Source organism: Podarcis melisellensis (genome assembly GCF_964234715.1).
Source record: "Podarcis melisellensis genome assembly, chromosome: 17".
NCBI lineage: Eukaryota > Metazoa > Chordata > Lepidosauria > Squamata > Lacertidae > Podarcis > Podarcis melisellensis.
The window spans coordinates 12,710,269-12,737,653 of NC_138534.1; the positions used below are offsets into that span (position 1 = coordinate 12,710,269).

A 27,385-nucleotide genomic window follows, 5' to 3' on the forward strand; every position below is an offset into this window, starting at 1 on the left:
TGGCAAGCTGTTGCACTCAGCGTGATGCGTTGGAGTGGAGGTGTAACAGTAAACACACTGCACCTTCTGCTCTTTCCCTATAAACTGATTACACTAGAAAACAGGGAGGGAAAGGTCACAGTGTCTTTGTGGAGCAGGAAGCAAGGCAGCTAAGCATCACTGGTTACTGGGGAAAAAAGGGATGGTTATGAAGTCCAGCCCCAAATATGCAGACCCTAATCAAGCAGTATATCACCTGTATGTGATTTTTAGCCTTGCCAATTCCAAAAACCCTTTGAACCCAGGTCTCAGGAGAATTCTTAATAGATATGTGCCAGCAGATACTGGGTCCCTCAGCCTTCCTTGTATAAACCCAAGTTTAGGTATCTTTACTACCTCAGTTTTCTGATGCCACCAGTTCACTCAGAATACCTTTGAAACCTCCAGGTAAAGTAGGCTTAGGCATGAAGTGGACACCAGCACAAGAGAAAGCATGACAGTTAAACTAAAATGGTTGGTTTATTAAAGGGATACTAACTATTCATAAGGGAATGCTGGTACTTATAGCTAGGTCTTAGATGTGCTCGATGGCTATTTCTAAAAACTCAAGAGACACTGTTGCTGATCCTCACCTCTTTTAGCTCAGACCAGATTGCCTAAACCTCTGCCCCAGCCAGTTACTCCACAGCCAAGCTGAGCTCCTGGGGACAATCTGTCCTGTATCCCAAAACTCCTCTGTTTGTACACCGGCTGCCTGGACCAGAAACCACTGTGTCATCTTCCTCTGGTGGGACCTTTATGCATTTCAGCCTCTCTGACTAACTGCCACCAGACACCTTCCCTGATCTTCCACAGACAAATAGCAGTACCGGACTGGATATTAATACATGGGCCTCAGTTTTTCCTTCAGTTGTTCTCTGGTCGTCTTCATTGACCCAGCATCTCAGCTGTTCCCCTCCCAGCTGTCTCTCTGGCTGACTCTTAACTCCCAAGGGACAGTTAGCTTCACACCTGGTGTCTCTGACCAATCAGAGTCTGCTGTCACCCCGACCAATCAGACTGAATTTACCTGGCTCAGGCACTGCCTGATAAAATCTTAAAGCAATACTCCCTCTCTCTCCCCTGTCAGAACCTGTCGCCAAGAACTACTGCTACACAGGCTTGCAGCAGCATAACGACACGAGGTTTCAAACTGTCACAGAATGTTTTTCCATTCCAAACAGGAACATAAGCATTTTTCCATGCCATGCTCCACATCATATCTGTTTACCCTCATCTACATCACTTATGTGATGTATGACATCAGATCTCTTTGGGAGGTGGAATTCCACTGTGCTTGTATTTTACAGGTGTTGTAGGCAATTAGCTCAATGCCAGGTAGGGCAGAATTGGTTGTTGCTGACAATTTTGCTTACTGTTCTTGGAAATCAGAAACCCAAGCTGAAACATGGCAGACCTAACAGAGATATTCCAATAGATCTTGATATTCTGCCCAGCAGTGATGCATGCCATTCTTTTTCTTATTTCTACTCTGATATTATGGTACTAAAGTGTGTTTTTTTTAAAAAAAAACATTTAAAGAGCACATGTTTGTCCTTAAGAGGTTTTAGTAAGCAGTGCCCTCTTTAAGGAAAACACAATCTTTTAAGAAATATATGTATTTATGTTCCAAACAGAATGATAAACATTTAATTATCTACCCATATTTGACTTGCATAATGTGTAAATGAGGCTATCTTAAACTTTCATGGTTTTGCTATTTTTTTCTTGCTGTCTCTCTTCTGCCACCTGGTGGGCAAATGTATAATTTTACCTCTCTAATAGAATCTTACTGCATTTCTATCGTTTATCAGGGGCTGCTATTAGGTACAGTTTTGTTCTACCGGTAATCAGTTTTATTTTTCCATCTTAAATAAGTGATCACATTTTGTTATGAAACTATCTGCGTCAGTGTGATTGTTTAATATGACTGTATGTTGCCTATGTTATGTGGTTGCAAAACTACCTTGTAATACTCCTGGAAAGTTCTTTTATTAGCATTTCACTGAAGCTGTTAACAGTTAGAAGGGTTAAATAACTGTTTCTGATTGAATATGTATAACAGTTCTAAATATAGCATTAAAATTATATATCCTCTCTAGATAGGACCAACGTATAAAAAAATTATAATAGAATTGCAGTCTAATCTTATAATTTAGTGGAAGATCTGTTTTAAGAAAATCTGATTAAATCTTGTCTCTGTTTTCCACTGAAAATCTACTGCAAAAATGAATTTAATTGCACTAGAAATGGAATATGGCCAGCAGAGTGGTTTTGAGAGTTCTGTAAAATTAAGCAATTAAACAAAATGTATCCGATTCGCGCACCACCACCCCCAGCTCACATTGGTCGTTCTATATTAATTGAGGGTGATAAGATGATGAAATGTTGGAGCATTCTTATTTTTAGACATTTTTCTTTAAGACTACCTCAAGGTTCATACTACACATTAGACCTATTGAATTCTTCAAGAAACAATTCCATGACCAGACTAGTTAATATTTTCATTTGAAGCTTTTATAGTAGGAGTGGTTTTGGTGAAACTTAATGGGTTTGCCAACTTTGAGTTGTTACCAACACTGCTGAGGACTGGGGAAATTATCATAAATAAACAGAACGGTTGGGATCCAAAGAGCTATTTTAGGAACACCATGGGATTTAGGGTACACAGTGCTCCTTCAAAAACAAAACACTCCCACACCACAAACTGCTTTTGAAAGTAGAAAAGTAGTTTGAACATAGCCAGTTAGTGGGTATGAATCAAACTGGTATTTGGGAAAAGAGAAGTCCATTCGCCCTTGAATATCTCAAACTAGTTTCATTGTTCTTTAGCTCTCAGCCAATGTCTCCATGGTTTGATCTAGTGGAAATGGGGCTAGCGGTGTTGTTTTTAAACCAATCGAACAATTTATTGTTGTAACTAAAATGAGTCCCCATAGCCACAACAAGGATAAAGCAACCTCTTGCAAATGCACTGTTTACAGAATAGGCTTCTTTGAACCTGCTCAGTGTTTTGATGGCTACTACAAATACTGTCACTCATAATGATTGAAAGTCTGTCTTAACCAAATCACCAGATTCTCCTGTAGCTGAGAATTGGGATCCATGATATGGGATTGTCTCCACCCATCTCGCTACTGGCAGGAACTCTTTTTTTAAAAAACTTTGAGGATACTTCTGGGGAGAGACAAACCCCTTGCCTCTGTTCCATTTCCAGCCTTCACCAGAAGGGAGGGTTACAGGATAGAGTTCGACCAATTCCCTCTCCCTCACTTCATTTCCTCCCCACATTCCCCAAAAACACAAAAGCCTTAGCAAAGGCGTCCTTTGGGAGAAGAGTGCTCAAGGAGGAGGTTGGGTCCACAGGGGCTCCCACCCATAGCTGTCAACCGTCCCTTATTTGGCGGGAAACTCCCTTATCCCAGCGCCGTGTCCCGCTGCTGTCCCTTATTGATGATGTCCCTTAGATTTCCCGGGTTTCAAAGGAAGCAGCTCCTCTCCCTCCCTGCCTGCCGGCCAGGGAGGAGGGAGGCTCCAACTGTGTTGCTTGGCTGCATTGCTCACCCAATAAGGAGTCTAAGAATGACTGGGGGGGTGGAGCTTGCATGCCTTGTGCCGATCAAATTGGCCGCATTGCCTGGGGACTTGCCTTTGCTCAGTGCTTTCCAGCGGAGAGGTGATGGTGCTTTTCTTTGCTGCATCCCCTTTGCTGGGTTGCTGCGCTGTGGGAACCACTGCTTGAGGCTTCGTTTGGCTGCTCGCTGGGCTTTCTGCCTTTGGCTCGGAGGCGTTCAGAAGTCGAACATACCTGTGCTTGGAAAATCCCTTATTTTGGCTGCTGATCCCTTATTATCAAGGCTGCTGGTCCCTTATTTTCAAATTTGTAAGTTGACAGCTATGCTCCCACCTGACCTGGACATTGCAGAGATACATCCCATATCATGGATCCCACTTACTGTGATAAGTTTCTTCTCTGTAGGGAGAATTGGGATCCGGCCCTCCCAGGTGTGGCTGTGTGCACAGGGGAGGCTATCGGACACTGCATCTCAAAGGGTTGCCCAGAGTGGCATGAGACTTTGCCCCAAGGTCCAGGGGCCTCCGATCTTTCCTTCCCAGCTTTTCTTCCTCTTCAACCCATATCGGGGTTATTTCCCTTCTCCCCTTCACCTGTGCTAGTTACAGGGGCCAGTAGGATTTTTTCCTTTCATGCAGTGAACAGAGGGGCATGTTCCATTGAAATCACTGTGTTCCTCTCCTGTTCCTTAGTTGTTATTTATGGCTGTACAGATACTTGCTTAAGCAGGAGTGGAACTGGAACAAGGGGCTTGTCTCTCCCCTGAAATATCCTCATAGCTTTTTTTTAAAAAAGACTTCCTGCCACTGGTGAGATGGACGGAGACAACCCCATATCATGGATCCTAGTTCTCCCTACAGATAAGGAACTTATCACGATAAGTATCAGCGTTCATTTTATCTTGATATAGGATCAGAACAAATAGAGTTGTGAAGCACATAATTTCATACCATGTCAATTTTCCATGTGCCACAAAGACATAGCAAGTATATATCAGAAATTCTGAAATCTTCAGATACAGGAAGGTTTGGAACCTTAAAGGTTGCTATGGTATTTAAAAATGGGGGGGGGCGTTATACTAGAGCAATGGAAATCAGTCATCACCAGTAAAGGGAACTTCATTGTACAGAGGCAGTATATGTTGAGAAAGGCAAGAGTGGAAGGCTGTAGCCTTTGTGGTAACCCTGTGCTCTTCTGCCAACAAGTCTGGGTGTTGTGCTGCAAAGGAACGAAAGGGACTGAGTTGGGCTCCTGTTTTGCACCCTGAGCTGGAGAATAGTGGACATCCAGTGAAGCCACTAAGCCAGACAACTTTAAAAGAGGATTAGGCAGATCCATAGCGGAGAGGGCTGACTGTGGCTGCTAGCCAAGGTGTCTCGGCTCTGTCTCCACAGTTGGCAGCAGCAGAGCTTCTGAATACCACTTGCAGGAAACCGCAGAAGGGAAGAGTGCACTTGCCCTTGTATCCTGTGTGCAGGTTTCCCACTGGCTTCTGGTTGGCCACGGTGAGAACAGGATGCTGGACTAGATGGGCTGTTGGTCTGATCCAGCCGGCTCGTCTTCCATTCTTGTGTTCTTAATTGTTATGGTCTCCCTTTCCAGTCTTCAGGGCCGCATGCAAAGATGTCTCTAATTTAAGTTTGTATTTGTTTGCATTAGAAAACTTCTAATTAAAGGATGTAATCTTGTTTTAGCATCTGAAAATGTGAGGCATGTTTCACATAAATGTGTAACGGTAAAACAAAGCTTATGTTTAGCTTTACACAATAACATTCTATTTTTCAGCAGAAAGCAATCTATCATGGCAAAATATTAGAATGTTTTGCATTGTCCAAACATAATATTGACATATAGGTCATCTTAGTTGACTGCTGAAGGTAATTAGCTTTCTCTGTTTTTTAGAAAAACAGATAAGACATTCATTGCATTTTCAGTCATCACAATAATATAAAATGTGTCTAACTTCTGTAGTTCCTTAAACTGATTTAGTGCCAATTCCTTACAGTACAAGCAATGAAAGTGACAAGCATTTTTGTGCTGCAAAAGCAGGCATGATTGACAGCCAAGCTCTTTTTTTTTCATGAGAGGCAGCAATAGTGGAGTACTTTAAAATGGCCTAGATATATAAAACTTAAAACTGCCAGGTCCTGGTAATATTTGAATAATGGTTGCCACTTGAACTTTTCTTAGGGGTGAGAACTAATGTCATTTTCCCCTGTCAAAAAACTCCAGGTACAGAAGCCATGTAAATACACTTGTCAGATGTAGCATAACACATCCTCTTGAGTGGCTGTAACACTTCAATCTCTGCTTCCCTGCCTTCTCTCCTCCCATCTTTTATTAAATTCATACATCAGTGGATGTGGTTGCATACCTGCATAGAAGTGGGCCTGAAAGTATGTAATCAGCATAACAGTTTGTGCATGAAGTGACAAAAAGTGTTGTGGCAACTTAAAAATGAGTGAGATAACAGGAATATTTTGTAGGCAATAACCTAGTAAACTAATTTCTCTGCTTTGGAAACTGCTACAAAGCTTAGCACAGTGGTGACATAGTACAAGGTGATTTGTTTGGTGAAAATTGGAATCTAATACCATGATAGAGCAATGATGCAGTTGCTTCATCCACATGACCAGAGAAGGGGAAAAAGCTCACTGTATTCACTCAAGCTGTATTTCATAAGATCGTTGTCACTCTTTAGGGACAACCTAGAAATGGCATTGGAGATGGGGAATGCATTTGTCTTGTGCTGTGTTTATTTTCTTGCTAAAAGTAGCTGCAAGTGATGGGAGGAATTAGCTTGGACTGGCAGCAGAGGGAAAAGGATAGGCTGGAGCTGGTATCACCTTGTCCCTCAACACTGGTGCCCTGATGCAAATCTCCCAGCCCAGGAGCTGCTTTTAGCAGTAAAGACAAACACATATAACCACCTATTGTGTCTGCATGTTCCTCCCTGTGCAGCTGGCAGCAGCTGTCGTTGGCATTTGATGGAAGCTACATAATGAAGGTGCCAGACACACTTCTGTGCTGACTGAATGTGACAATGTATGGGCTCATCTCTGTCCTAAAGGGGCTATAGGTGCCAAACCAGCCATGATTGGGAACAGGCACTCATTGCCACCAAGGCCACCTGAACATCTAGTGACAATGTTGGACCCAGGAGTATCCTGGAGCTATGGACTTCTCCTTCCAGGAGAGGGCCACTCTGTCCAGAACAGGCTCTCTTCCCACCTCCTGTTGGTTGAGAATACGTAGCCCCTCTACCTTTTCCGGATTCAGCTTCAATTTACTGGTCCACATCTAGCGCATCACCACCTCCAAGTGGTGGGAAGGTAAACGGCATTTCCGTGCGCTCTGGTTTCCATCACGGTGTCCTGTTGTGCCAGAAGCAGTTTAGTCCTGCTGGCCACAGGACCCGGAAAGCTGTCTGTGGACAAACACTGGCTCCATCGGCCTGAAACGAGATGAGCTCCGCACCTCATATTCACCTCTAACTGGACTTAACCATCCAGGGGTCCTTTACCTTTACCTTTTTACCATTCTTACCTAATAGGACAGCTCACATAATATACAGTGGTCCCTTGGTACTTGAACGGGTTGGTTCCTGAACCAATTGGTTCCCAAACGCTGCCAACCCGGAAGTGAGTGTTCCAGTTTGCAAACATTTTTCAGAAGCCGAACTTCCGTTGCAGCTTCCACGGCTTCTGATTGAGTGCAGGAAGCTCCTGCAGCCAACCAGAAGCCATGCCTTGGTTTTCGAACAGTTTTGGGAGTCAAGGTACCACTGTAACTGAAATTGTTTTAGTTGTGCATGAACAATAGGTGATTAACAAATAAATAATATGTAAAACTTTGTAAATAGACTTTTTATTGGCTAACCCAAACTGATTCCATTGATATTTTTGAAACTGAAGAAAGTGGATGTGGAACTGGAAATTTCTATTATAATATACAGATTTATTTTTGCATCTTATGCAACGGTCTGTAGCTATTTTTGAATACACATCTGCTGATCATAGAATCAGAATCCTGTAACTTCCTAAGAAAGTCACCACTGGAAGAACTGAAACTTCTTTTTCATATAATTTGATCAACACATTAGGCACTCCATTGGCAGCTTAATTGGTGGGGACCCTTGAACAATGTATATTTATCACCTTGCAGAACTGTTCCCACTTTTAGGGGATTAGTATTGGCAATCTAGTATTCTAGAGAGAACTTCCCTATTTTAATGTGACATAATACAGTAAAGCATACTCTCCATCCCAACCCCAACACCCCACCATTTATTGAAGAATATCTTAAGTCAGTGAGTAGGGCCTAAACCTGGAGGGATACAGGTTTCCTGTTCCTGCTTTAGTACCCCTTTCATCAGTGCTGTGCTACTCCTTCCTTTAAAAAATGAAGTCTCTCTCTCTCTCTCTCTCTCTCTCTCTCTCTCTCTCTCTCTCTCTCTTATAATCAGAAATTTTAAAAATTAAGCTAGCAGGTTAAAGAATATTCTAAATCTGTGTCTGTACAGCAATTCTGCAAAAAGAAATATTTTGATCCTTTTTTCTAGGATGGGGAATTCAAAATATTATAAAACTGTTCTCTATTGGGCTTGGTTGGAAGGGACATGAAGTTGCCGCCTTGCTGAAGCGAAGCAGGGCTGTTGTTGTCCGATCAATGCCTGGATGGGAGACAGTTTGGGGGTCCCATGGATGCTACCTTGGTTTACATGACAAGGAAAGTGGGATAGATTTGTCATAATTTAAATAATGTGGTTTCTGCTGATTCTGTTGTATACTGAATTACCTAATTTGTGTTTTAGCATACACTGTAGTTTAATAGTTCTTTATTTTTATCTCTGTTAGCATCTCATTTAAAACAATTTTTAAAAGAACTGGATTTTAAATAACCTTATGCAGGACAAGTGAGTACAAAATATATTTTCTGTTGAAAGGAGTTTTTCAGGCAGCTTCTCATGTTACCAGTACACAGCCAATTACTAATTGCCAGTATTAATTACTACTATCTCTTTTTGTAGAAGGATAACTATGGAAAGTCTACACAATTACTATTCTCCTTTTTGACTCTAAAAATAACTTCAGCACAAGTACTTAAAGGAAATCTTTGCAATTTTAATGCAGTTTTCTAAGTGTGTGGATGTATTTAACTTTATTTTCCCCCCACTATACAAGGGAACAACCCATGGGTGTAGCCGGGGGGGGGGGCAGGGAGGGGCAGCTGCCCCCTCCTAAATCAATAAAAATACATAGCTAGCTGAGTTTCTGCCCCCCCCATCTTAACCAGTCCCCTGTTGCTTGCCCCAGTACACTGAGCCAGTAAGAAAGACCTGGAAGAGGTCCCCTCCTCACGCCCCTAGCCCAGCTCCCTAGGCTGAGACCAGGCCATTCCCTCTCCCTCCTCAGCCTCCTTTGTTCTGCTGAGTTTGGGATTTATGGGGTCATTGCACGCCAAATCACCCGGTGCCATGTGCTCTGACGACTTACATTTTCTCCCAAGAAAAATTATGTGTAGATAGTTATGGTAAAGGTAAATGGACCCCTGACCATTAGGTTCAGTCGTGGCTGACTCTGGGGTTGCGGCGCTCATCTCGCTTTATTGGCCGAGGGATCCGGCGTACAGCTTCCGGGTCATGTGGCCAGCAGGACTAAGCCGCTTCTGGTGAACCAGAGCAGTGCACGGAAATGCTGTTTACCTTCCCGCTGGAGCGGGACCTATTTATCTACTTGCACTTTGAGGTGCTTTCGAACTGCTAGGTGGACAGGAGCTGGGACTGAGCAATGGGATCTCACCCTGACCTTCTGATTGGCAAGTCCTAGGCTCTGTGGTTTAACCCACAGCGCCACCCACGTCCCAAGATGAGATAACCTCAAATCAATTTTTAAGGATTCTTTGGTCTAAAATTGGGCACAGGAGAATTTTTTAAAATCCCCCCCCCCCCAATATTCGCACAATATAGGCTAATGCAATTTCTGCGTCAGTTTAGAAAAAACCTCCCGTTTCGCTTATTTTTCAACCAATTGGGCTTATTTTGGTATCAAAATAAAGCTAATTGTGGTCTCTTTCAAATGAAGGCATACAAATGGTATTAAGTGCCACAGAAAAAGGTCATCAACCATTCAAAGTGAATTTTTGTCATTCCCGGTAGGTTTGATAAGCCATTGTGCGCAAACCACAACTAACACGTGTATCATACTTTTGTGTGTGTTTGTGTAGAATGGGCTAACCATGTATTTGTTATGTTTTAAAAATAAGGAGGGGGTTTTTTGTGGTTATAAAATAGATTTCGAAGTAATTTTTTTGATTTTGTACATGTTTAAGGTCTCTTTGAGCCTGAAATAACTCACACATTTGTGAGGATAGTTAAAATTGTACCCTCTTATGTTACAGTGTCATCTGATATAAAAAATTAAGTTTTATTGATTATTTAATAAAACAAAATACGTCTCAGAGCCCTTGTTCATTTTATTGTGTAAAACAGTTCTGCAATGATATGGTCAAAGCTATTTTGTTTCCCATACAAGTAATACGGTCAAGGAATCTGTTTTGACCACTGTATGCAATACGACCTTTCTGAATCAGCAAGAAAAAAAGTATTTATTTATTTACTTTAAAAACGTCTAACAAATTTCTTGTGAATGAAACCAAAGGATTCAGTGCAGATTTCTGAGCTTAGGTGTTCTGTGCTCATTGGGTATCCCTCCTGTCAGCAACCCTGTGGTTGTGCTTTGCACTCGGGCTGTTTCCGTGTCAAGCCCAAGGGAAGTCCCACTCAGAGTGCATTGCAGTAAACCAATCTTGAAATCACGACTGCCTGAACTGCTCTGGTCAAGCTCTTCTGGTCCAGGAATGGCCATCACTTTCAGGATAGGCACAGCCGGTAAAAGGCACCATTGCCCGGAGTGGCTGGGGGAACTCATATAAATAATAAAATTCTTGTTATTATCTAGCTACTGAGACAGACCTGGATCCACAAGCCCTCCCAGGCTGCATACCTGAAACCCATCCAGGACAGGCAACTGACCAGTTTCTCTGATACATCTATGAAATGCTAAGCCATTTTGTTTATTTATTTCATATTTATAAAATACTTCCCCAGTTCTCATAAAGGTTTTATTGTTGATCTTAGTAATTCATTTGTTTTATAGAATAGGAACTTAGTGCTTTGTACTGGGGTGTGTGGGTGTGTGGGTGTTTGCATGCACTCACTCACTCACTCACTCACTCACTCACACAAAGACACTGCTAAAAATTTTTAAGAATCATGCTGTTCAGAAACAAATCCACCATATGAAAATTTGGCCATTCACAGTTACACAGGCAAGTTATTTTTAAAAGTCCCTTTTATAAGATCACTTCCTGGCTAGAGATATTTTTCTTGGGAGGAAAAAAAGAAAAGCAACCTTCTTTAGGGAAGCTTTTAATGTTTAACAGATTACTGTATTTTAATACTTTGTTGGAAGCCGCCCAGAGTGGCTGGGGAAGCCCAGCCAGGTGGGCAGGGAATAAATTATTATTATTATTATTATTATTATTATTATTATTATTATTATTATTATTATTATTTGGTGATCCCTCGTAGCCGAGTAAGATTGTCTTCCATGAACACTGTCTTAACAGTAAGTCCGTACTTGACTGTGGAGGCCAATTCTAGATCCACACATCCTTCCACAGTGCGGACATTGGTTTCCGAGTGGGAGTTGATCACGCTGAGGGTTTGCCAAGCATGCCTTCCTCTTAGCACATTTCTCCCTTTTGTCCTGAGTTTGAGCGTCTTCAAAGCCCATGATACCTTTGGTCAAGGCTGTTCTCCAGTTGGAGCGCTCGCAGGCCAGTGCTTCCTAGTTGTCAGTGTTTATACTACACTTTTTTAGATTTGCCTTGAGACAAGTCTTTAAACCTCTTTTGTTGACCCACCAGCATTACGCTTTCCATTTTTAGGTTCGGAATAGAGTAGTTGCTTTGGAAGACGATAATCAGGCATCCGCACAACATGACAAGTCCAACAAAGTTGAAGCTGAAGAATCATTGCTTCAACACTGGTGATCTTTGCTTCTTCCAGTACACTGGCTTTAGTTAATTCACCTGTCTTCGCAAGTGATATGTAAAAATTTTCGGAGACACCGTTGATGGAGTGTTTTGAGGACTTGGAGATGGCTTGATGTATTGAAAGTAAATTACAGGCATTTATGTTTTTGTACTGAATTGTACTGAATTAAGAACATGTGACATCATTTTGTGTAGACATGAAAGTAGATGCAGTGTAACAAGATTTTGCAAACTGTAGTGTTTAGAATAGCAAATTAGTTGCTGATGAAAGTGCTTGCTAAAAATAGTTACTATTAAGATGGCATATTTGCACTGTGTGATTTGCTAGGTAATTGATGGATCAGATTGTTAAACCATTCATTCTGGTATGCGCAGCACAGAAGACAGAAGGAGCCCTACTGTGCATCTAGAGCGTATCAAATAACCCTGAACAACTTTTGCAAAGAACATTGGGGGAAGATAAATTTTGTAATAAAAGCTGTGTTCTAAACACCATTTCTTAAATTGAAGAAATGCTAATCTTGTCACAATCAGCAGCTGGGTTACTGCAATATTATTTTCCTCTCTTAGAGGTTAATTAGGCTTCTTTCAAAATGTGCCCTATTTATCTATAGATTCACATGATTCAGCTAGTGCTGGTTGTACAAAGCAGACCCGTTAACAGGCGGGTGTGTCCAACTGCTTAATTAGCCAGAATAAAAAGGTCCTTTGTCAAACAAGCATCTGTTGTTGGTGACACACCTGACAGTCACATTAGGCAAGGATGGCTAGACGGAAGTTGGGCCCGTCTCTCCTTCCGTCATATACAGTTCATTTCCATAGGGGCAGTGTTCTTATGAGGCAGCAGAGGGCTATTTAGCTTTTCAGAAGAGATTAATCTGACTGCCTTTGTTGTGTGATAAGCAAATCACTTGAAAAGAGCACTGTAAAAGTACTATACTACAATTACTTTGAAGCACGAAGTCTTGGTATCCGTTGATGGATCAAGCAGGTATATGGAAAATGTTGAGCATGCCACGTTCTGTCTTCTGCAGTATTACTAGCACACAGAATGTCTTTAACAATCATTGTGATACACACAAAAAGAAAGGTAGCCATGTTAGATCCAGAGAAACACCCACCGAAGGGCCATGCCGGAAGATTATCTTTCTGCTCCTCCCCCTCAACGTTCCTGAGCCCCTCCTCAGCCTCTTCTGGAGGCCAGAGGTGGTGACCCTGCCGAATGAGGTGGGCTGCAACATAGGGGCTGAGGAAAAGGAGGGTTTGCTGAAAATTGGGCACCTTCCACTCATGAAAGTTGCCTCAAGCTGATTTTTAGCAATCCCTCTCCTCTGTAGCATCCTATACAAAACCCACCCCTTTCGGCAGGTCCCCCAATCCTTAGGAAAGGCTTTTTACCAGGCTAAGGTAGCTACCAAGAAGAACTTTCCATCCATCCCCATTCACTGATGTTTTTCTGGATCTATCGCTTTAAAAAAGATCAGTTCATCAAAACAACAAAAAGTGCATGTTGCTATTAGAGTTAAATTTTGTGTTTTAATAAGAAATAGCAAGAAGGATTTATGGTTTAGTATTTTAATGTACTAAAGAAGTACATTTTCTTGCTGAAAATGTACAAATTAGAGAAATACAGTGGTACTTCTGGTTACGTACTTAATTCGTTCCGGAGGTCTGTTCTTAACCTGAAACTGTTCTTAACCTGAAGCACAACTTTAGCAAATGGGGCCTCCCGCTGCTGCTGCCGCGCCGCCGCCGCGCGATTTCTGTTCTCATCCTGAAGCAAAGTTCTTAACCCGAGGTATTATTTCTGGGTTAGCAGAGTCTGTAACCTAAAGCGTGTGTAACCCGAGGTACCACTGTATGCCTATATCTGTATTGTCCATGTGCCATCCTTGGCTGGGAGTGAGGTGAAGAATTCCTGTAAACTCCTCATTATTTTTATTTTGGTCTCAGTTTTTTGTCGTGAGTGCCCCTGTGAGCCACCCAACTGTACATTTCTTAAACGCTGAGCTATGAATGCTTCTGTGATACCACAGACCATGGTATTCTTCTGGACCATCTAGGGGAGTTCGGAACCCCGTTAGGCAATGGTTTTGCTTCTTCCTCCTGGTCATGTCCAGAAAATGGTGTTGGGTGGCGAGTGTTCGGCCCCCTGGGCTCCCACTTGTGGAGTGCCTCTGGGCTCTGTCCTCTCCCCCATGCTGTTCAATGTCTATATGAAGCCACTGGGAGAGATCACCAGGGGGGACAGTTGGGCTGTGTGTTCACCAGGATCCCTACCTCTTCTTTAAATTGGAACCAGCGAAGGTGGTGAAGGTCCTGTGTGAGTGGAGGCAGTTGGAGGAGGAACGGAGGTTAGCAGATTGAGGTTGAATCCTGTAAAGACAGAAGGGCTGTTTCTGGGGGATGGGGTGGGCAAGAGTCCTGAATGGGGAGTGTGTTCCATACTTTAACTGTGTCTTATATGAAGGAGTTCTTTCTTTAGTCTGTCCTGAAGCTTCCAACATTCGGCTTCATTGGATGTCCCCAAATTCTCGTGTTATGAGAGGGGGTAGAAAAGCTTACCTCTGCTTTCTTCGCACCATGCATAATTTGATATACCTCGTATCATCTCCACGCCGCCACCCCCAACACACATCTAAACTCAATAGCCCCCCAATGTTCTAACCTTTCCTCGCAGTGGAATTGCTCCAATCCTCTGATAATTTTTGTTGCCCTTTTCTGAACCATTTTGAGCTCTACAATATCCTTTGTGAGGCGATGGGACCAGCAATGTACGCAGCGCTCCAAGTGCAGCATTGCCATATGTTTATATAACGGTATTATTTTCAGTTCCTTTCTTAATGATCCCTCATATGGAATTCACCTTTTTCGCAGCTGGCACACTTTGGGTTGATATCTTCATGGAGCTATCCATTACAAACCCAAGATCTTACTCCCAGTCACTAACTACCAGTTCAGACCCCATGGATGTTTTTGTGGAGTATAGAGTTGTTATTATTATTCATTTTGTTTTGGCCCAATGTGCATCACTTTACATTTGCTGACGTTGAATTGCATTTGCCATTTTACTGCACATTCACTCAGTTTGGAGAGATCCTTTTGGAGCTCCTTGCAATCCCTTTTTGTTTTAACCACTCTGAACAATTTGGTATCATCAGTTTGGTATCCAGATCACACTAGATCATTAAAGAACAAGTTTAAAAGCCCAGGTTCAAATACGTGTCCTTGGGAGGTTTTACATTTTCCCATTATTCATCCCTTTTGTTTCTTCATCAGTTACTGCTCTATAGTCGGACTTTTTCTCTTCTTCCATGTCTGATAAGCTTCCTCAGGAGTCTGTGGTGAAGTTCTCACCAGAGGAGGGAGCTACTGGATTATGAAGGGAACGTGGCCATTTGAAGTGGCCAGTCTTTAAAAGAGAGCACAACCCTTAACATGCTTATTTTTCAATTTCATGCAGAAACGACAATGCAGACATCAGAGACTGGTTCGGACACAGGTTCGACAGTGACTTTACAGACTTCTGTAGCTGGCCAAGCAGCCGTGCCCACCCAGGTGGTACAGCAATTACCAGTGCAACAACAGGTAAAGTGCTTGCTTGTCAGATATGGATGAAACATGGAAAACAAGTCATTTTCGTGCAAAGCCAAAGTAGTCTCTCTATCCATCTATCTATCTAGATCACCCAAAAAAGTTCTGTGTTTCAGTTTTACTCCAGCTAAAATGGCCCCCTAATAGCCTTTATTCAGGGTGTTGCTGCACCTCTTCTCCCCACATCCAGGCTGCTCCCTCCCCAAACGCAGCCTCCCTGCCGGCCTCCTGTCTTCAGCTGCGGAGTCATGGAGTCCAAGTGCAGGGTTAGAACCATCTGTGTTTATCACAGCTCTGTATGGAGCTCTAGAGGGAGATTCATAATTAGTATGTAAATGGTATTAGCTTCATACAAAGGCTGGGTGGGTCAAGGGTTGAAGGAAAATCTTTAAAAAATGCACCCTAATTGGCCCCAGCTTCTCCAGTGTTGGTTCATTCGCAAAATGTTTAGAATGAAGAAGGGAAGGACTTTGTTCCCTTACAGTATTCTAATCCGTGTCTACTAAATCTCATTGTGACATGAAAAGGGGGGCTTCATTGATTTATTGTATGTTTGTGGAATACTGTATGGGAAATGCGAAAGGTTTATGTTTAGTATAGGAGACCAAAACAGGCAAAGAAATGAATGAAAATAAGTGAAGGCTTGTGAAGGACCCCACCTTAAAAAACCATTTTGTCTTCATGAAGCTTCTCTGAAGGTCTTTCTTGGGTGACATTGGACTCTGGTTCACTTAAAATCAATAAATCCTCTTTGCTGGAGGGATGTGGGAATCTTGGAACCTTTTTCCATGCTAGGTAGAATACCAGGGTCTTTAATACCATTTCTAAAATAATTGAACAACAACTCTTGCCAAATCCAGCTTTAGCGTTCTTTCATTGAACATAGATTATGACCTCATTATTTGACATCACGATTTAGGGGTTTTTTTACCCCCTATTGATAACTGCACGTTTGGTGAAAGCTTCTGTTTGGCATTCTCAGGCTGAGCTACCCTTTGTGGGATGTGACTGTCTCAGAGCGACTCACTAGTCTTAGAAGAGGGGCAGAAGGTACAACGAAGAGAAATACCTTTGTGGAAATTTGGTCTCCTGTCTTTTCATATGTAATGGGGAAGAAGATAACAATTCTCACCCAGCAACTACTCAGATTTGTCTTATAGTAACCATTAATACCTTAAGAATATGCATGAAATGACACTACAGTCTCAATGTAATGTTAGTTGTGGAGATTGTATTACATAACTAGACTTGTACCCAGTTTTTGTTGTTAACAGTTTTATTATTCTCTACATGTTTTTGCTACTTGAAAAAATACAGTATTTAGTTTGCTTTATTTGAAAGTGCTATAATTAAAATTTCAAATTGGATTTATAAATCTGAGCGAATTGAGCTGGTTTAACTCCTCTCAGTCTTCTGTTTGAAAAGCATATTGTCTGGAGCAATACCTTCCCTTGTATAATGCTTCGTTTTTCTCATTCAAGGTGGCTTTTAATTTTGCGCTGAATGTTTTTATCCACTTTTGATGTTGTTGACAAACATTGAATAGCAGCATGCTGTATAAATTGATGCTCCATTTGTTCCTGTGAAGCAGCAGATTTTACAGAAGCATGTAATTTGTTTTGGTATGCCTTTCTTCTGCAAATGACAATGAAAATAATGACTAATAAAAGACAGTGTTTTGAGAGGCTTCAGCTACCACATTGCGATATCTTTTGCCTCATCCTCCCTTGAGCCCTTGCTGTTCAACTGGATATCTCAGTGCTCAAAGGAAACTCTTACAGTTGTGTGTTGAGTCTTTCTTTACTGTCTTGGAAACCAGCCAGAGGGTCAGGCTTGAAAAGTTGAATGGTGTGCTAACCTTGGTCACCAACTTACATTCTGATATTTCAACCTTTTCATTTTGATTCATTTGTTCAACATTTTCTATAACCTCATGAAAATGGCTTGTGGTCGTTAAATGGGAATCTAAGACTGAAACACAGATTAGGTTCCTAAATGTGCTGGATCATTAATTCTGATGTCTCCATTTTAAAAAGAGGGGCTGAATTGGGATGTGTGCCACATCTTTCCTGACCTTGAAAATGGGTGCAGGAGCTTTAACTTGAAACATAGAATGGTGTCCTGCACATATTTACCAGTGGTTACTGTAATACAGGCTTCCTCAACCTCAGCCCTCCCGATGTTTTTGGCCTACAACTCCCATGATCCCTAGCTAGCAGGACCAGTGGTCAGGGATGCTGGGAATTGTAGTCTCAAAACATCTGGTGGGCCAAGGTTGAGGAAGCCTGCTCTAATATCTCCATCTTCAAGGCAGATGTCCCATGAGAATGTATTTTGCATTTTCTTTTCTCCATCCTTTGAAAACATATGAAGACTATGCTGGTATTCAGACTTGAATCATGTATCTGCCCAATTTACTTTTTCTATCTCAATGTACAACAGAGTTTCCACATTACGTAAGTAGAGACTTTCCGGCTAAGTGGAGAGTGCTCCTCCAAATTGAGTTTCTTTAGAAAATAAAGAACCAGTGAAGATGAGCTAAAGATTTACCTGCAGCACTTCTTACCTTCAGGGATGCTTCTCATATAATACAGGAACCAACCTGCTTGACCCTCTTCTGTTGGGGGGCATCAGTTTTTGGCACTGGCGTTTCTTGCTCTGTTCAGTTTTCTTGTTTGAAGGGCTGTCTTTTCTTTCGTTTCTCCTCTGCTGTCTTCCATTTTTCAGCTTGGTGCTTTTGAAAACCTGGTGACATTTTTGTCTTAATCAGAGTCCCCCTGCTCAGTTTTTAATTCTCATTCTACTCTCATTTCTATTCCATTTAGGTTTTCCTGCATCGCATCTTCTTGTAGGGGGTCTTTGAACTGTCATTTGGTGTTCAATAAATCTGCAGTTTTTAGGATCTTTTTATTTCAAAACATATTTCTTTTTGCTGGAAAGAAAGAAGATAACTTGGTTATCTTCTTTTGAAACAGTTACCCCTGCTGCTCTTTCTTTTGGTATTTCTTTTTGACATTCTGCTTTCCCTGACGACTGTGGTGGTGAGGTTGATCTTGTTCTTTCATTATCTTGCCAGTCTTGTAGTGCTACTTTTTTTCCTTTGTAAATTCAGGTTATTTATCTTTCCTTGCTGCTGTTTACTGTACCATTGGATGTCTTCCTTTTTTGCTTTGGGTTTTGACCTTAAAAGGCATAGGAAGCTGCATTATACTGATTCTGACCCCCAGTCCACCCAGAGGTGCCAGCAAGATTGTTTGGGCCTCATAAACTGTGTGTTGACTGGGTCTCCTTACAAAAAACACACATTTGCATAAGATTTAAACACTGTTTATGTTCAACTGCTTAGGAGTGCCTGCTTGTGCCCAGGAATTCAAAGAAATGGGTTTTTATATGGATAGTGTTTTTGTGAGTTTAGGGCTATGTCCTCTCACACACTATGCCAAGGCTCCAACCTAACCCAGGAAATGCTTGACACAACCCCAATTGGGGGAATTTATGTGAATAGCAAAAAAAGAAGATATTTAATTTGCTGGTAACAGCTTTACACAGTCCAATTAGAGTAGCAGAGACATATAATTGAAAAGCACTTAAGGACTAGAATATCTTTCATCCTCTCTCAATGTGTGGATAAACAGTACCCCCTGCCAGTCCCCAAAGTAGTGTGAGTAATAGACTACTGGCAGTTCTGCTTCATATTTACTCATTCTATTATCTTCAAGGATAACATCTGAAGATCCACATATAAATCTATAGAATGTATAAATATGGACAATATGGACATAAATTCCAGAGTAATTTTGTTTGAAAACAGATATCATGCAGCAGAGCGGTCAGGATAAAATAGCCTAAGCTGCATTTTTGTTATGTTATCAAGAGTTCAGAATCCAGTTGACAGGAAATAGCATGAATTTGTCCAGACATCTGCAGTGCACCTGAAGGAAATAGACAATTATTCAAAGGCAGAATTTGCTGTCAGAATTAAGTTCCAACTTGCAGCAAACCATGCTTAGGGAAGTAGAACTGTTGTTTGACACAAACCATGCTATGCAATAGGCTGGCAAAGGAGAATTGGAAAACAAGCTGTGGTTTGTACAAGTTATGGTTTGGTATGTGGTCTGAATAGAAAACCCATAGTCAAGTCACTTGCTTCCAGAGGCCATTGCATCCAGGGACAAGATTATTGAGCAGGAAAGTAACTCTAACCATGGTTTGCTTGATTGTGTCAGCACTTAAGATATTGCTGTGTTAGACATAGGAATGAGTGTCGGCCTCAGCAGTGCTTTTTCTTGTGCTACTCAGTGGCACACAGTCCCACCACTGCCACCCCCAGAGACGCTCAGCTGCATGGGAGCCATGGCATGAACAAAGCCCCTCCGGTGCCTGGGCACCTTCTCCCCGGGGCTGACCGGAGTACCCAAGTCCCACTCCCCAAGGGGTGCAAGAATGGGGGGTGCAGCTTGTGATGTGCTTCCCTGCGTGCCCTGGGCTCAGCTGCTGGCTGGGTGCCCCCTGGTCACCTCACTGGCAGAGCTCACAGTGGCTGTTGCAGGGCAGGGGGAGAAGCTGCCGGTGAATACCGTCCCCCTCCCGTCCCCCGTCCCCCAAAGGCACTGGGCCTCAGCTTCACCCTCTCTGGTTTTGTACTGTCCTGCTCTTCCATCACCGCCTGAGGAGGAGAGGAGAGGGATTCACTTCCATTTCGGATTAACAGCAGTCTGGTGTTGCATCTGAATCATAAACTGGAGTCATACTATGATTTATTGAAACAAGCCAGCTTCATAACCCACAGTCTGCAGTTGGCTTGTTTCAGCAAACCATAATGAAGACTATCCACGGCTTGCACGGCTTCGCGTTTCCTGCTGAATGGTGCTTTCGTCAAAAAGGCAAACAGAATTCTTTGAGCTCCTTGCAGCCATAATGGAAGCTGAGAGGAGAGGTTGAAGATACATGAGCCTAAGGCTTGACTGCACTCATTCCTGTAACAATAAACCGTATTTCATTGTTCTGTCCAAGTACAGCCTATAGTTTTGGTTTAAATTATTATTTTAGCACAAACCATGGTTTGCCATGGCATCTGAACAGTTCACAATATTCTTTCCCCCTTTAAATTTTTTTAGCCATAAAGCTAACATTGCTAAGTCACTTTTTGATAATTCAAGTATATTTACAGAACAAGATTGAATCTCTTCTAAATGTCATGTTATGTTATGTTATGTGGACACCTGCTGAAATGTGACTTTTTAATGTTTCATATTTTACTATGTTTTATATATGCTGCAAGTTGCCCAGAGTGGCTGGGGGAACCCAGTCAGGTGGGCAGGGTATAAATAATAAAGTTATTAGTATTATTACTTTAATATTGTACAGATAAATAAGGCAAGCATGCCATGGGGAGCCTGTCCTCAGTCACCCTACTGTGGGTTTGTTTTGTAACCTGTTTAGGAAGCTTCACTGCTTCACTGTTTGTTTATTGCTCACTAATAATTAGCAACAGTAGAGATTAGGTTCTGAATGGCCGAGAGGGAAACGCATCTCATCATGTGACTGATTTCTTTGCAGGTTCAGCAAGTGCAAACGGTGCAACAGGTCCAGCATGTCTACCCAGCCCAGGTGCAGTATGTGGAGGGAAGTGACACCGTCTACACAAACGGAGCTATGTAAGTCCTTCATCTTGGACATCCCACTCATACATGCAGGTCTTCTACATGCAGGCTGCACATAGGACCGAAGATGGGAAAATGTGTGAGAAAGTGAACATATGAAACTACCCTCACCCTCTGTGTTTGTTTTGTTTTGTTTTGTTTTGTTTTTTAAAGCTCCATCACGGTTGACACCTGGTGGTAGCTAATGATCTTTTGTGGTTGGCGTGGATCTTGAGGGGGTGGGTGGGTGTTTCTTTGTCACATGATATAGGTGAAGCCCATGTTGAAATAAAAACCATGGTTGGTATTTTTCTTTTCAGTAGACACAGGAAACATAAATAAGCTAATGCCACAAATAAGCTGAACAGTTCTGATTATGGGAGTGTGTGATAATTACACAGTCTTGGGAGTATGTGATAATTACACAGTCTAGGAATTTTGAAAGAAGAGAGAGAGAGAGAGAGAGAGAGAGAGAGAGAGAGAGAGAGAGAGAGAGAGCAAGCAAGCAGTGTCCTTAAAGTGGTGCATACGTCATTACAATACCGGGTGATAAATAAAACTGCCTTATGGTAGAGAATCTTTGCCATGCTCATATGGAAATTTTCAGTGAGGCGGAAGCAGCATTCTAGTCAGTATATTATGCACATCACAGATCTGTGAGTTTTCAGACGGTTGATCTATGAGTAGTGAGGTACAAAGAGTATAGTTTTAAGTGGATGACTCTTGAGGTTCTATTGCCTGTTCTCTACCATTATAATGTACTTCTCATGGAAGAATGTGACCATGATATGTCACCTGCAGTGTGCAGACAGAAAGAGATTAGTTTAGCGCCTGAATTTTTATAATTATCATTTTGAGTGGAAGAGTAATCAAGTTTACTACTTCGGTTTTATGTTAGATATCTCTAATTAATTATAGGTCTCTAGTATTGTGACTCTTATGTTCCTTATTTCTCATATAGCCAGCCTTCTAGATGCATTTGTTCATTCCCCGTGTTGCAAAAGCTGTTTCCTGAGGGCAGAATTAGACATTTGCCTGGCTTGCACATTATCGTGAACATGCAAGCATGCAGGCTCTGGGAGAGGGGAATGTGGCCGCTTTGCCGCTTGGTTCTGCTGCTGTGCTGAGCCAAGCCATGTCATCTAAGCCCAAGGCCGTGGTTTAGCTCTCTCTAAACTAGCTCCAAGCTGTAACCATGGTTTGTCCTATGGTTTGGGCAGCACCCTAAATCAAACCAGCAGCAGAATAACTGGGGAGGAGCAAGGTGGTTGCCATTTCCCTTTGAGAACTTGCACCCTCATGCATTTGCACGAAGTGCTGGTTTGGCCTAGTTAGTGTGATGTGTGAACCAGACCCTCAGGAAGGACATGAGGTGCTGCCAAAAATGAAAGCCCAGGGTTGTGTTATCATTCTCCATCTCCTCTCCATAATAATTCAAAATATATTGTCTTCAAATAACATTGTGGTTAATGTTTTCAACATCTCTGCTTTGCAGGAATAAATAATTTAAAAACCTATAACAACTTGTGTCCGTTCTCATAAATATTGATGGGTGTAAGCAGCTTCCTTAATTTTTAGCTAAGAAAACTTGTCTACTTTCCCCGCAGTAATATTAGCTAATATGATTAAATGTATTAATGTTATTAAATTCTTTTACTATCACTACATACTGTTGAAATAACAATAATAAATGAACCCTATGTAAATAGATGGCAAAGTTAAACACTACAGTAGTAAGAACATGTGTTGGAACCAAGGTTCTTCTGTGCATTCAAATTTTTATAGCAATTAGGCTGCCTGTAAGGAAATAACACTTGACTGAGTAGAAAATAATTAATTGCAAGGAAAAGCCTTTTCTTGATGGAGTGAAAAGCACCTGTAAAACAGTACTAAACCTAAGAGCAACTTTTGCATGGAAAGATCAGTGTGCTCCAGGTAAACGAAGCCTATTGAATGAGCAGATGAAAGAAAATTTAGGGTCGCATTCAGCTCAGGTACATGCTGAGGCAAGATGAGGTGGCAGAAGTACTAATTTATAAAAGGTGACAGATCATTGTCATGACATTTCCATAGAACCTAATAGAGTCAGCTGGGAATAAATCAATGTGTGGGAGTGTGCCATGTGCACACCACCTTTGAAACTTCAGAAAATATAAAAGATTTACCCTTTCAATGCCATTCTCTTTCATCAGAAATACTGCTACCTGACTTCTTTCCCACAGGGAAATGTCAGAAGAACACAAAACATCTTGAGCACATGAAAATGGTAACTGGCATTGGACAACTCTATGATTTTATGTTTGTGTCCACATACACACACACAGAGCCCAGTTCCTGTATACATCGCTTGTGCTTTCCCTTGGACAGAATCTGCTTTTGTTTCTTTTTAAAGTTATTGTATAGCTCTCGTGATTTCACACAAGTTTGAATACATATGGGCAAACATGGCAACACACTTTCCGTGCTTGATCAAGTTTTCGGCATCTAAGCTGAGCCATTTTTTTCTGCCCATAAGTGTATGTCATCTTTCTACTGTGAATTAATATTTTGTATTCTGAGCTCAGAAGTACTTGGAGTTGACATCACTGAGAGTGAGCATTTGAAACAGATGGACTCGGTAGTTACACACTTGTTGTGTTTTTCTCTTAGCAAAGGGTGTGTCATCTCCACTTCTAAACATTGGGAATAACAGTTTGCTGTGTTGCAACTTTTGTAGTAAATAGTTTATAGTTTTTTTCCAGCAAAAGAGATTCATCTTAGATTATAAGCTAATAAATTTAAAAGACTTTGTGCAATAGAAAATGCTGTTAGAAATGAGAAATAATATTTAGCTCGATGCAAGCCATTGTGGTGAAACAGTTGTCTTCCTCTAGTAAAAGGATGCATCTAAACAACTTTGTCTTTTCTCTCTTTTTCCCTGAAGACGAACAACCACATATCCTTACACAGAAACTCAGATGTACAGCCAAAACACTGGAGGGAATTACTTTGATACCCAAGGCAGTTCTGCACAGGTGACTACTGTGGTCTCTTCTCATAGTATGGTGGGCACTGGAGGCATTCAGATGGGTGTCACGGGAGGACAGCTCATCAGCAGCACGGGAGGCACCTACCTGATTGGCAACTCCATGGAGAACTCTGGCCATTCAGTGACGCACACCACGCGCGCCTCCCCAGCCACAGTAAGTAGCGCAGATGCTTCCGTCTCTCTTGTTTGTTTTCAGGAGCAGAAGTTCCAGGTTTGCTTAATGAAGGCATGGACTACCTGGCCCTGTTGCCATGCAACCTCTATTCATTTTTGTGTCGCTTCCACAAGGACATTGAAATGAACAAAAGCTTCACAGCAATGGGTCGCAGGGGTTTTTACCCCAAATAATTGACGCCCACCATGCAAAAAAAGAAAGGGAAAAGTATGCGTCTCATTCTCTTCCATTCTTTTACTCAGATTTATTCGAACAGATTCAGACTTTCAGATGGCTTTCTCTCAAAGCTATGTTCAGTAAATTTACTTCGTGGGGAAATAAAATTGCAGAAATTTAGTTACCGTAAATATAATGACAGTATCACAGCTTCTTTCACTGCATTCTTTTCAGTTCTGGATTTCATGTCTCCTGTAGGGGTCGCTCTAGTTAGTTCTCCATGTGGTTGTCATTCATATTTTAGCTTTCTTGATATTGATAGCAGCTTCAGTCACAGTTGTAGTTTCCATGTGAGCAGGCATTTGACTGCATTAGTGGTATGTATCACAGAGATTAGCAACAGCATGGAAAGTTGCTAAATGGCAGGTGGATGCAAATGAACTCAATGTTTGAGAACTTTTTATTCCTTAAAAACAACCAATCCTATTCCTGGTTAATATAAATTGTAGCAGTAAATGATGGTTTGTTTTAATCATGGTTTGTTGAATAGTCCAGGGTCCAGCTTACTGATATTCAGCCAAACCATGGCTTGTTTGGTCTAGTGTTGGCTTGCTATTCCTTGAGCTCCTCTACAAATACCCTGCTGCTACGCTGAAGCCCTTTGTGGCATCTGGGGACTGGCAAGGCATCACCAGCTGCCTTAACATCTGCTGGTTACAGAAACTGGGCAGTGAACATAAACACTCGTCTTGGAGATCTTTGGCCTCTCCAGAAAGCTCCTAAGCAGTAAAACATCCTCCTCCCACAATCCTTTTGAAGAAAAAGTCCTTTCCTTCTGAAAGTCTTCTGCTTGTACCCAGATTATGTAGACAGCGAGGCTGTCTTTTGCTCCTCTCAGCGGTGATTGTTCAGTGGGGAAGGGAGACATTAAACTTCTCCGTTTCACATTCACCCACCCAGCACACTTGCTCTGACAGCCTCCTCACCCTGCCCACGCACAACTTGGGTGATCCAGGTCTCCCACAAAGCGCAATAGTGTAAATTTCTCCAAACAAACCATGATGAGTGATCTTAGTCAGCTTAAGACATACAAACAAACCAGTGTTGAGCTTGACAAACCAAGGTTTAACATTGCATCTGTACAAGGCCATTATGTTATGAGAACCTGTGGTGTTCTAGGTGTTATTGAACTCATGTCAGCTCCAGCCAGCATGGCTAATGGTCAGGAGTGATGGGAGTTGTGGTCCTGCAATATCTGGAGGACTGTGCAAAATGAAGGAGAACATACAAATTAAATAGACCTGCTTGTAGCAGCCATGTTAAAATACAGAGGCAGTGGGGATAGGAGAAAAAAACCCCAAAATAAACAACATTATGAGATTAATGTGAGAAATATTAAACATTGGGAATGAAACCCAGAAAGCCTTGTAGGGAGCGAAGGTTTCTGAGGTTCCTTTTCTACTCTTTCTGCCTTGCCAGAAAAGCCACTCTGTAAAGTCAGTGGATCTTGTAGATTGGCATTCAAGAGAACTTAAGTTTAAAGAGGAAATCTCATATGGCATTGTGTAGTTACGTCAAGTTCAGATTATAATGTACAGTGGTACCTCGGGTTACAGACCCTTCAGGTTATGCGATTTCGGGTTGCGCACCACGCCAAACAGGGAAGTACTGGAACGGGTTACTTCCCGGTTTTGGTGCTCGCACATGCGCAAAAACACTAACTCACACTTTGCGCATGCGCAGAAGCGCCAAATTGAGACCTACACGTGCGCAGACGCGGCACTGTGGGTTGCGAACGGTGCAGGTTGCGAACGTGCCTCCTGCACAGATCACGTTCACAACCCGAGGTTCCACTGTATATGGATTTTTGGATGCAGACTAGGAAAGGCAAGTTTTAAGAAAGGAAATTTCATACATTTCAAATGTTGACCCCTTGATGTAGAAGGTTCACCAACCATGAATATATTGAAAATCAGATTTTTTTAAATGAGGGTTTTTAATCTCTCTGTGTATTTTCTTTAGGGTTTTTTAAAAATAGTTTACATATAAACTATTAATAGTTTACATATAAATTGTAGGTACATTGCACTTCCTCTTTACAGCTAGAAACTTTTATTTAAAAATACTTCTCAGTTTTGTTTTGTTTTTTTAAATAACTCTTAAATTGTAGGAATTGTAGAGCATACTTTTCAACTGCTGATGCCATACACAGCAATATCCATAATTGTTGCATGTACCATCTGTTTTGGCAAATTAAAAAGAAGGAATTTAAAAAAACTGAGGAGCTTGAAAGAGAAACTTTCAAGCAGCTTGTGTGCTTTTTAATATTATGACTAATTGGTGTTAAAATAGCAAAAGACAAAAGAGTGGCTGGTAAATTCAAATTTTATATTTGTTCTGCAATGTGAAATACTGTCCCTATTTTGAACTGCATAATTACTGTATTCTTCCTCATTATTTTTGCAACAGCAACCCCCCCCCCCAAAAAAAACCCCCTATGATGTAGTGGAAAATAAGCTGTTTCAAGATTCCATAAGTTCTTTGCGTATCTTGTTCTAACAATATGCCATGGAAGCTTACTCTGCTAAGTGTTTTATTATGAGTTTACAAGAAAAAGAAATCCGCCAAACTCTCTGTATGCCAGTTTCACTAACCACTTGATGACATCAGTATTATATTTGGAGACTGATGACAGTATTTCTGTCACCTATTACAAATGCATTTTTTGAAAATCCCAATGTGAAATAGTTACAAAATGGGAAAAGCTGTTGATTTATACATAGAAATGAGTGACAATCAATATGAAAGACAAGGCTTATGTTTGAATTCATTGATATTATGATAGTCTTTTATTACATTTTGTCACTGTGAACCAGATTAGAATTGTATTTACTTTAGAAAGGATGGATTTCTCTTGAGTTAGTTCTCAGCGTTGTATTTCAGTATTGCTTAATGGTGTTAAAAGTACAATATGCAGGTCACAGGGGTGTAGCACGGGGGGGGGGGCTGCCAGGGTGATGGCCCTGGGCACATTTTTCTGGGATGCTCTGCTCACCCCACCCTGCCAGCTCTGCATGGCTTTTTGAGGCTGAGTTTTGAGTTTCGCCGGTCAAATAATTCAGATCAGATCCCAGCCTTGT

The 27,385-nt window shown here is 41.6% G+C and overlaps 1 protein-coding gene across 7 annotated transcripts in view; it reads left to right on the forward strand.

The window, feature by feature from the left end:
- RFX3 (regulatory factor X3) overlaps window positions 1-27,385 on the forward strand; it is a 110,421-nt gene that overhangs the window by 42,462 nt on the left and 40,574 nt on the right. For 5 of the 7 annotated variants that reach the window (XM_081894051.1, XM_081894048.1, XM_081894052.1 and 2 more), the window contains exons 2-4: window positions 15,114-15,238; window positions 20,804-20,901; window positions 23,810-24,068. In XM_081894051.1, coding sequence (XP_081750177.1) covers window positions 15,122-15,238; window positions 20,804-20,901; window positions 23,810-24,068 — 474 coding nt within the window. In that variant the 5' untranslated portion in view covers window positions 15,114-15,121. The remainder of the gene's footprint in view (window positions 1-15,113; window positions 15,239-20,803; window positions 20,902-23,809; window positions 24,069-27,385) is intronic. The other 2 variants (XM_081894054.1, XM_081894053.1) reach the window with 1 other exon arrangement.